The 11,131-nt window shown below is 52.7% G+C and overlaps 1 protein-coding gene across 2 annotated transcripts; it reads right to left on the bottom strand.

Annotated features, from left to right (window-relative positions):
* Window position 1: 1 nt before the first annotated feature.
* MYPOP (Myb related transcription factor, partner of profilin) lies at window positions 2-9,584 on the bottom strand. Of its 2 annotated transcripts, none has more exons than XM_055552412.1 (3): window positions 9,390-9,584; window positions 7,915-8,465; window positions 2-2,447 (listed from the first exon to the last, which is right to left on the bottom strand). In XM_055552412.1, the coding sequence occupies exons 2-3, from the start codon at window positions 8,411-8,413 to the stop codon at window positions 1,738-1,740; spliced, it is 1,209 nt and encodes a 402-aa protein (XP_055408387.1). In that variant the 5' UTR covers window positions 8,414-8,465; window positions 9,390-9,584; the 3' UTR covers window positions 2-1,737. The 2 variants fall into 2 exon arrangements, with proteins under 2 accessions (XP_055408387.1, XP_055408386.1); XM_055552411.1 differs by lacking the exon at window positions 9,390-9,584 and adding an exon at window positions 9,223-9,298.
* Between the last annotated feature and the right edge of the window lie 1,547 nt (window positions 9,585-11,131).

Below are 11,131 nucleotides of genomic sequence, written 5' to 3' on the forward strand. Positions count from 1 at the left end.
ATCCTAAGCGGTATGTGCATAATTACAGGTTTTAAGTACTAGGTTCATTTTTACAAAATAAAACTACGTGCATATAGAGCCATTAAAAAGGCCATCTATGTATCATGTAAAATCATCTTTGGGTTATTCTTTAGTAAAGATTAAAGAGAGTGGGATTCAAGAGTTCCAGCCAGACCGGTGAACTGCATTGGGCCCTGACAAATTTAGGGCAAGCTTCTAAACCTTCTCAGGAGAAAATGGAGACTCCTGCTTTTCATTGGGTACCTTCAGGTTAAAATGCACATTCATATTAATGCTGAACATGGAGCCTGGCATAGAAAAGGAGCACCATAAATGAAAGTTGTTTTTAAGCTCCTGTTACTTCAAAGACAACCTGTGGTGGGCAATGCTGAGGACACTGACTCAGATAGCTCAGGCCTTGCCCTGACAAGGCTCACCTGGAGGCAGACATTGAATTTAAATGTACTCAAATGATTATTCAACTCCCTTTCTTTTATAACTGCTGGGGGAGAAAGGAGGTGTGAGGAAAGGCTTTCCTTGAGGGGGTGATATTTGAGCTGTGACCTGAAGGATGAATAGGATGTAGTTGTAGCCGGTAAAGACAGCTAAATCTTTATGCCCATATTACAGATGAGGACAATAAAGGCCTGTAGTTACACAGCTGGCTGGGCAGCACCAGGGCTTGAACCAGGTCTGAGTCCAGGGTGATGGCTATTACCTACTTAGCTACCAGGTTCTGCAGCCAGTTTGGGAGTAGAAAAGAGAACCAGCTCCTCGACTTCATTAAACTATAGGGGAAGCAGGCTTTAAATAGATAAAGGTATGTGTTCATTTAGGGACCACAGAATGCCGAGGGAAAATCTAAGCAGCAGACCCATCCTAGCCCAGAAAAAGGAATCCAAGATGTCCTCCTAGAGGTCACATTTAGCAGGGGGTGTCTGAAGGATGAAAAAATAGGGTAAGATTTCAACACAGGACTTGATGGCTTTAAGGAAAAAAAAAAGTCTAGAAAACTACCAGCCTCCAACTTCAAGGGGGTGTCACCTGCCCACAGAAAGATGGGCCTGGTATGCTGCTCCTTGTATAGGTGGTGCAATTCCAGGCCTGTCTCAGGCAGAGCCCCAAGTAATTGTATTAAAAAATAAGTTTATTGATATCTAGTCACCACTGGGGAGAACGGAGGGGGTTAAGCTCTGGAGGTCAGAGACCTGCAGTGGGAGGCAGAAGGCTCAACCTCCATCTCCCCAGTGAGAACTCCACCCCCTCCTCCCTAGGGTACAAACTGCAGTCTCCTCTTCATCCTGATTTGTCTTGCAGCCCCCACCCCCTCCAAAGTCTGGGTTGGGGAGGTGGGTCAGTTCTCTTCAAGTCAAGGCCAGGAGTTGTTAGGGGCAGGGGCGGGGGTGTGGGGTAGTGCAGGTTTCCCTCCGCAACCCACCATATTATTATGTTATATAATAAATAACATAAAATCCATGGCTTAGAAGTCAGGGTTGGGGGAAGCAGCCAGGCAGACAGCGCTGTACTGGAGAAAGGGCTGGGGGGCCCATCCAGGAGGCCTCCCCGCCCTAGAATCAGGCACTAACTAGTACAGGGGGTGGGGTGCTCGTGCCCCTGCAGCAGGGAGCCGGGGTGCAGCTGGGAAGGGAAGGTGCATTGCCCTCCCCCACAGGGCTAAGGTTGGGGAGGAGGTGCAGGCAAAAGGTGCGTAGACAAGCTGGAACCCCATGGCAGATTTCAGGGAGATTTCCATCGCCCCCGCCTCTTCCGTGTAGGGAAACTTTTCCTCCTTTTGTGTGGGGGGGAGTCATGGGGTGGGAGAGGGGCAGGGGGCGGCCGGGGGGCCCCCTCTTCGCTCCTCGGGGCAATGATCACCCCCCTGGCTGCCACCACCGCCCCATCCACCACGGCTGCCACCACAGACACCGGCTCTGGGGTGACCTCCACCTTGGGGGAGGGTGGGGGCAAGATGGGCCTGGGGGGTGGGGGCGGGGGTGGGGGCAGAGGTGGGGGCAGTGGGTCAGCAGGGGTTCCTGGCAGAAGGGGCAGCAGGGCACTGAGGGCCTCGCTCAGTTTGGCCAGTCCCTGGCGCAGGGTGCCCGCCAGCTCCCGGATGGCATTGGCAGTCTCCTGCTGAGCCCGCAGGAAGTCCAGGGAGGGGTCTGGGGCCGAGGGTGGAGGCAGCGGAGGGGGTGGGGGGCTGGGGGGCGAGGGTGCCACTTGGGCTTGCTGCGGTGGCTGGGGGGGCGGGGGTGGTGGCGGCGGTGGTGGAGGGGCTGGGGGCGGTGGAGACAAGGCCAGGCGGGGCAACTGGACGGTCTGCAGGGCTGGAGGGGGCGAGGACTCACGCTCCTTGGGTGGCTGGCAGCCCCCTTCCTGGGGATTGCAGGAGGCTCTGGCCCAAGGCTCTGGGCTGCTGGAGCCCCCTTTGCTGTGGGCTGGTGTGTCTGTGGAGAGAGAGATGTAGGTAAGATGGGTGGGACCTGTAACACTGTCATGATTTCCCCTTTCCACCTCCCACCCAGCCTGGCCCCAAAGTCAGCTTTTGAAAACCTAAGTTGGATCATGCCTTGGAGCAAAGCCCCATGACCCAGTGGGGAGAAACAATATATTTAACAATAACCTGGTGGCCGATGCCAGCCTTAATGGCTCAACAGGAGACCTCCAAGACCCAGTTTCCATTAAGGCTGGCATCGGCCACCAGGTTATTGTTAAATATATTGTTTCTCCCCCCTGGGTCATTCAGAGTAAGAACCAACATTCTAGAAGGCTCTGAACTATCCAGACAGAACCATCTCTGGCCACATCCCTGGATCCTGGGGAGAAGGGAGGGAGTAGGAGGGCCTGGAAGAGAGAAGAGGTGGCTGGAGCAGGAGAGGGGGACTTCTGGAGTAATAGGGGGTCTCTCCAACCAGGATGGCAGGATGGCAGTCTTAACTCTGGCCTGTGCCAGGTCAGCTGCAAGCCTGCGGGGCTTCCTCTTCTCACCTGGGATGTCATTCATGCTCGTGGACATGAACAGTCTTCATGCACAGGCTCCCAGATTTCCCAAACCTCTCTCTCCAGCTGTGTCGCATATCCCCTCCAATAATCTCATCCAATAATGCCTCCAACTCACTTGCCGGATCTGAGCTCCTGGTTCTCCCCTATACCTGCTCCTCCCTCAGCCACCCCCATCTCAGATGATGGCAGCCCCATCCTTCTAGCTGCTTGGGACAAAGTCAAAAAGTCACTCTTTCTCTTTCCCAAGACACCACTCGTGTACAAATAACCATTTGTACAACATCTGTCTGACTCCATGACGCCCATCCTGGTCCAACCGCCATCATCTCCCGACCTGGGACTATTCACTGGGCTCCCAGCCCCACCTCCACCCCTGAAGAGTCTGTTCTCTACCAGCAGCCCTCAAGGGTCCAACTAAAATACAGGACAGTTATGCTACAGGAAAGTAGCTACTCACAAAGGACCTCATTAGCATTCATTTACATGGAATGCCCAAAATGGACAATCTTAGAGAGACAGAAAGTGGATTAGTGGTTGCCCAGGGCTGGGCAGAGATGGAGGGACACAGCAGGGTTGATGGCTAAGAGGTATAGGGTTCCTTTTTGGAGTGATGAAAGTTTCTAAAATGGACTGTAGGGATGGTTGTGCAAGTCTATGAATATACTAAAAGCCCCTGAATTGTACACTTATTAAATCAGTGGGTTGTATGGTCTGAAAATTCTCCCTCAATAAAGGTACAAGTGAGATCTGTCTTTTGTCTGCTCAAAACCCTCCTGTGGCTATTTTTCACAGTAAAAGCAAAGTTCTTAGGTCCCCACAATCTGCCTCCGTTGCCTCCCTAACCTCACGTCTCACTCCTTCTCTCTCTCGTTCATTTGGTTCCAGCCACATTGACCTTCGTGTAGGTCCTCATACACTTTTTGTTTGTTTAAATTTTGGCCACACTGGGTGGCATGTGGGATCTTAGTTTCCCAACTAGGGATCAAACCTGTGCTCCCTGCATTGGAAGTGTGGAGTCCCAACTACTGGACCGTCAGCTAAGTCCCAGATCCTCATACGCTGTAGACCCACTCCTGCCCCAGGGCCTTTGCACTTGCTTCTCAGTCAGCCTGGAAAAGATCTTTCCCCAGTCACCTGCCAGGCTCCCTCCCTCACCTCCTTAGGCTTCTGCTCAAACATGGTCTTCTTGGGAAGAACATCACAACCCTCTGTCTGATGCAGCTCTGTCCTTTTCTCTCTCCTAACCCTCCCTGATTTGTTTTATAGCACTTATCTCCACCTGGCATGGGATCGCTCTGTGTTTGTGGTCTGTCTCCTCCTCCTTATGTCAGCTCCATCAGGCAGGGCTTTGTTTTGTTCACGGCTGTTTACCCAGCGCCTAGAACAATGTCCAGCACAAAATTTTGTCTTTAATGAGAAAAGGACCGGGGCTTCCTAGGAGTCAGTACTGACTGGGCACCAGGCCCCAAGTACTGGTAGCAACCCTCCCACAGCTCCCAGCACCCAAGGGGGACAGTCCAAGATTTACTCTAGGGCTATAAAGTCTCAGCTTTTGCCCCTTTCTATTCCTCTTCTTTGCCTCAACCCCAGTGTACATACTGTTCCCTCTACCAGGATCACCACCCGCTCCATCCTCTTAGGCCAGGCAGCCTGGACAGGTGGGAGAGGCTGGCAGAGCACCAATAACCAGAGCTAAAGGTGGTTGGACATCTTCCTGGCCAGCCCTGAGTAAAGTGGCTAGGTTCTCCTCTTATGTTATTTCACTGAGTCCTTCCAGCCAGTCACTGGGGTAGGTGCTATCATTATTAGCCCATTTTACAGATGAGCTGACTTGAAGCCCAGAGAGGTGTCACAGAGCTGGTGAATGGGAAAAGAGGGCTTTGAACCTAGGTAGGTTTCAGAGCCTATGCTTTTAACCATTCCTTGGGCCGGCGCTATGGGATCCATGGTGGCAAGTCTTCATAAAGCACATGGGAATTGCAGCCACTTGGAAATAATATATGACTTTTTTAGTCTAGTAAAGGAAGAGCTTCCTAGACTTTTCTAGTCTAGAAAGATCCCCTGGAGGAGGGCATGGCAACCCACTCACTATTCTTGGCTGGAGAAGCCCATGGACAGAGGAGCCTGGCAGGTTACAGTCCATAGGGTCACACGGAGTCAGACACGACTGAAGTGACTTAGCACAAGCACAAAAATAACAGAAAGGGGCCCAGCCTTCAAGCTCACAGGGGTTATGGAAGGACCACTAGGAGAGTTAAAAATCAGAGTTATTTGCAACCTTTGGGCCTCAGTTTTCCCACCTGTAAATGGATGCCTGTGAACACAGGACCAAGTAATCCTGTAACAGAACATCTCCCCAAGGGTGGTTACAGATGTTAAGTGAATCACCATGGGTACATGGCGTAGGCCAGTGCCTGGCACAGTTAAGGTCTCAATGTTGTTATTGTTACTGCTCTTCATTCAAATATTAGGTCACAAGATAAACGATCCTTATCTGACCTTGCAGTGTCAGAAACGATTCCTCAGGCTGCCCCAGGCCCTGCTCCTGTCCTTCAGTCAGAGCGGTTCCTCTTTTCAGGGTTTCACACAGTGGGTAATCTCTGTGTGAGATTCTAATCAAGGATACTTTAAGCACATACCTGCCTCAGGGCCTTTGCACCTGCTGTTCCCTCCAGCTGGAGTACTCTTCCTCCAGATAGCCACTTGGCCCAGTCTCTATTCAGGTCTCTGCTCAAATTTCACCTCCAGAGAAGCCCTTCCTGACTCCCATCTGCAGCGGCCACCCCCCTCCCATTACTCACTATCCTCCTAACATGCTTTGTTTTGCCTCTTTTACCACTTCTTCGTGTAATTTGAGGGTTTGCTTTGAGGGTTACTTGTCTGTGGTTTGTCTACCATAGCTAGAATGTCAGTTTCATATGGAAAGGAAAATTGTGTTTTTCTCCCTAGTGTTCGCAGCACCTACCATGGTGCCTGTTGAATAAATGAATGAATGGAGGGGTTGCACAGCTTTTGACGTAATAAGTTTGCCATCTTTGTGCTGGTTCAATGGGGCCATTTCACAGAAACACTGATGTTTGCTTCATACTGAGGACGAGGGTCCCAAGTGATGGTGTCTTTCTCCTGCTTAAGACACTGTCTGCCTCCCAGATGCCGTCAAGATAAAATCCAAAGTCCTGACCTTTATTTACAAACCATGTGTGATCCACTTCCTGCACACTCATTAACTCTCAGTCAATATTAATTGTCATTGTTGTGTGTTGTTGTTGTGGGCTTCCCAGGTGGCTCAGCAGTAAAGAATCTGCCTGCAATGCAGGAGCCATGGGTTTGATCCCTGGGTCAGGAAGATTCCCTGGAGAAGGAAATGGCAACCCACTCCAGTGTTCTTGCCTGGGAAATCTCATGGACAGAGGAGCCTGGCAGGCTACAGTCCATGGAGTTGCCAAAGAGTTGGACTTGACTTAGCAACAAACAAAAAAAAACAATATGCATAAACAACATGTGTGTGTGTGTATATATATACACACACACACATGTTGTTTATGCATATATACCAGGTGTGTGTGTGTGTGTGTATATATATATATATCTGGTATATATTATATCAGGCCGTCTAGTCCAGTGCATAAGTTAAGTTCACGGACTTAACTTGAGTTGGACACAACCTGTATTCAAGTTCTTACTGCTTACTTGCTGTGTGATCTTGGGTGAGTGAATGCACCTCTTGAAATTATAATACATGATCCTGAGATGCCTTGTTGGATCACACATCCCCTCTTTCTCTAAACCCTTCAGTGGCTCCCCACAGTACTTAAGATAAAACTGAACTCCTTATCTCAGCTTAAAAGAACTACATGGTTTGACCTTTGCTGACCTCTCTGGCCTCATCTCAAAAATATGTTCTTTCTTCCTCTCCTCTCAGAAGGCAACATCTCTCAGTTTCCTAAAGTGGCCAAACTCTCTTGCCTCCAAACTATTGTACATGCTCTTCCTTCTTCTGGAACACTTTTCCAGCTCTTCTTCATTCTCACTCTGTATTGCAAGTCTGATGCCTCCTACTCCGGGAAGCCCTCCTTGACTGCCCAGGCTGGATCAGGTGCCCCCATCAGAACTCCCACCACCCAGCCCTGCCTGCTCTGAGTCATCACGGTCTATGCATGGATCTGTCTCCCCCACTGAACTGTGAGTCCAGAAGGGCAGACCCGAGGATGTCTCAGTCACACCTCTGTCCCCAACCCTTGGGGGCAGTTGCCTGGGGAATAGCTGTAGAAGAAATAATTATCCAGAGTCAAGGCTGCAAGGGAAGTTTTGTACTCCACTCTCCTGGGTTCCTCTACTCTGGGCATGACCTTGGGAAAATTACCAAACCTCCCTAAGTCTTTGATTTACAAAATGGTGAAACAGTTGCTAATTAACAGTGTTGGTAATTGTACCAGAAACTACAAGGAGGCAACGTGCTAAGCAATTTACACATATTAGCCCATTTAATTTGCCCAGCAGCCCTGTGAGGTGGGGACAATCTTTTATTCCCATTTCACAGATGCAGAAACTGATGAGCAGTAACTTATCCCAAATAACACGGCTGAGTGGCAAAGTAGTAAGTGGAGCCCAAACTGTCTGCCTCCGGAGTCACTCCCTACACTACAATTAGTGAAAAGCGTGGGCGAGCTGATGATCCCAACTGTGGATTTCTGGAGCCAGATCTCCTAGGTCAGGGTTCCATTCTTGTCTCTGACAGTCGCCACACTTTTCTGAACCTCAGTCTCTACAGGTGTAAAATGGGGATTACAGCAGCATGCCCTTTACATGGTTGTAGTGAGGACCTGAAGCGCCATAGAAAGGGCTCGGAACAGCGCCAGACACAAAGTAGAATTTGGTTGCTTTTGCTAAGGTGATGCTGAAGGAACTCACCCGCGCGTCGATCCTCCCTGCGATCCTCAGACAGCACATAGCGTTGGGCGCAGGCACTCGGGGCTGGCGGCTGTGAGGAGGCAGCGGCGGGGGGCTGCTCGGCCCCTGCACTAGCTCCTGACCCCGCCACACCCGGTCCCAGGATGGCAAAAATGGTCTCCTCCTCAGCGGAGAAAGCGTCCTCGGCGGCAGGCCCGGCGCCCTGCGTGGAGTGCGGCACGCGGGCCAGCTTCTCTTTGGTGCGGCGCTTGAAGTCGTTCCAGCGCTTCTGCACCTCCTGGCCCGTGCGCTTCCAGCTGGTGATGCTGTTGATCTTGGCGGCGATGCCGTCCCACACTCGCCGCCGCTCGGCCACGCTCACCCGACGGCTCTGAGCGCCGTAGAGCTGCGGGTAGTGGGCGCGCACCTCGCGGATCAGGATCTGGTTCTCTTCGAACGAGAAGCGCGGCTTGCGCAGCCGGGTGGTCTCTTCCGCTTCGCCCGCCGCCGCCGAGGCCATGGCGCCCCCCGACGCCGCCGTCCGGCCGCCTGGCGCATGGGGGGCGCCGGCGCTGCGGGCACAGGGCGCATGGCGCTGGCATGGGGTTCAGCGGCCCCGCGCCTCCCGCCCCACCCCGGCCGCCCGGACACCGGCTCCCGGGTCCCCGGGGACAGGGTTAGGGGCGGAGGGCAGACGGAGGAGACCGGCCGCGGGGGGCCGTCAGAGTGCCAAAGAATAGATGACACCGACTGAGCGCTCGTCTCGTGCCAGGCGCGGCGCAAAGTGCCAGGCCAGGGAGTTGATGAAAATGGGGGGAGGGTCTGGAGGAGTGGAGGGAAATGAGGAAGAGCGGAAGAAGAGGGGGTGTCTGCGGCAGTTAGAGGAGAACTGGGGACATAGAAGAGTGGGAAATGCAAGGAGAATGGGGGTGTCTCGGGGGTCGATGAAACACGAGAGTGATGGGGATAAGGAGATCCTCAAAAGGAGATGCAGCAAGAAGGGGGAGAACTGGATCAGTGGAGCGCTCTGGGGGTTCGGGGGCAATCGGACGTCTGCAAGACCAGTAACAGAAGTGGTCCTTAGAAGGGCAGTCCAGAAATAATGGTGAGTTGGGGGCTCCTAAGACAGTGGAGGAGCCGGGAATATAACTCTTAGGGATTAGGGTCTGCGGGGATTGTGGGGGCTCTGGGGATTGCCACGAATCAAGGGGAGCCCTAAGGGTTATGGGGGTGCGGGATTGGCTCGCGGGGCAACGGGGGCTAAGGGAGACTCCAGGAAGAGTGAGGGTCACGGAGGGTGGGGACCGAGTCGAGCCGCGGATCACTCACCGGCGCCGCCGCAGCCCCCGCCTGCCCGTCGGTCAAGGCTCGGGCTTCTGCGGCCTCTTCCCTCCCCCTGCCGGCTCTCTCCCTCCCTTTCTGGGCCCCGCCCCCGGCCGCCCCGCGAGCCAAGGCGCAGGCGCACCTAGCGCCGGTCGGTCCCCCAACGCCCTTACCGCTTGGGTTTCACGCCCCCCGCCCTAGCGCAAGCGCAGAATTGCCCTCCACCGGCCTCCGTCAGCGGGCTGCAGTTGCGCAGGCGCAAGGTTAGCGTGGCGCTCCTTCCCCTAGCTCCCTGATACCACCAGAGCGCACGCGCAAAACCCTCGTACGCATGCGTGCCTCTCTCCCCGCGCGCCTTGGTACCCAGACTCTGTCTCCTGCGCAGGCGTAGCAGTCCTTGGAGGATCAGGGAGTGACAGTGGAGAGCTATGGGACTGCATAGCTTCTCAGCGTTTCGGACAATCTTCCAGCCCACTCAACCTTCTAACTTTGTCTGTGTGTCTCTTAGAGAAAGGGGAGGGAGATGGTGCTGGTAACGCTTCGTTTCCATGACAACTGCGTGGGTGGGGTGGGGAGCGTCAGAAAACTAGGTTTGCAGCCTCATACACCCGTCCGTGCGCGGGGCTGCTAAAAATCTGCAAACCATCTATTACCCGTAGGGGCGGGGCACCCAGGGGATATTCCGCCGCAGGCGGGTGCAGTAACCATAGTAACTCATCTACCTTCAAGCCCTGCCTGGGGGGACCCTGTCCACTTACGTCACGACTGACCCGCGCGGGGAGGGAGATCAGAGTGAGAGCTTCTTGGCTGGTAAGGGGTGATCCCGGCACAGACATGACTTTAAGCAAATGCGTGGAGGCAGAAATGAAGCTAGAACACGGGTTCTAGCTGGGAGGCAGGATGCTGGAGTTAAGTCCACGCCGAGAAATTTGTAGCGTACATCCTGCTGGAGTCCTCAAGGTCATTCAACAAACAGTGCTTCATTGATCATTCAAACAAATGTTTATTGAGCGCCTGCACAATTCTAGGTGCAGTGAATACAAATGACAAATTTTATACCTTCATGGAGTTCACTTTTTACTGGGGAGAGTGAGACAATTAGCAAAATAAGATATATAAGTGAAAAAGTGGTAAGTACTATGAAATAAATAGAAGTGGGCAAAGGGGTTGGGCAGTGTGGTGTGCATGTGTGTGTCTGTCTGTAATTTTAAAATAAGGTGGTTGGGGAGGCCTCTCTGAGAAGGTGACATTTGAGTAGATACATGAAGGAGGTGAGGGAGCAAGTGCAGTCAGAGGTGAGACTATAGCAGGAGGCTAGTGGACTGGAGAGGAGGGAGCCAGCAGGCAGGGTAGGGTGAGGAGACAGAGGTTTTCAGGGCCTTGGGGGTCACTGTAATGATTTTGGGTTTTACAGGAGGTGAGAGCCATGAGCAGAGGAAGGACATGATCTGACTTGTGTTAATAGTAGAAACTGACTTTAGGGAGCATGAGTGGAAGCTGAGGGCCCATGAAGAGGTAGTGGCTCAGGTGAGACGTAGTAGTAGGTCCAACCAAGGCAGTAGCTGCTAGCGTGAGCAGAAGTAGAATTGGGTAGAGGAAGTGAAAGAGGAGTTGAGGATGACTCCAGTGTCTTTGGCCTGAGTAACGGAAGGATGGAGCTACCAGAAGCAAAGACTGGCAAAGGGCTACAAGAGGATTAAGAGTTTAAGTGTGCCCAAGTTGAATATCAGGTTGGCAGTTGAATATTTGAGTCTGGACTTCAGGGGAGAGGCTCAATCTTGAGACAGGAATTTAGGAGTTGTCAGTAAATAATGATATTTAAGACTGGGAGAGGCTGGCGAAGAAACAAGTGTAGATAGAAAAGAAGTCCATGGCCTTAAGGCTGGGCACTCAGATGTAGAGGGCTGGGATCAGC

The sequence above is a fragment of the Bubalus kerabau genome, chromosome 17 (genome assembly GCF_029407905.1).
Source record: "Bubalus kerabau isolate K-KA32 ecotype Philippines breed swamp buffalo chromosome 17, PCC_UOA_SB_1v2, whole genome shotgun sequence".
Lineage (NCBI taxonomy): Eukaryota > Metazoa > Chordata > Mammalia > Artiodactyla > Bovidae > Bubalus > Bubalus kerabau.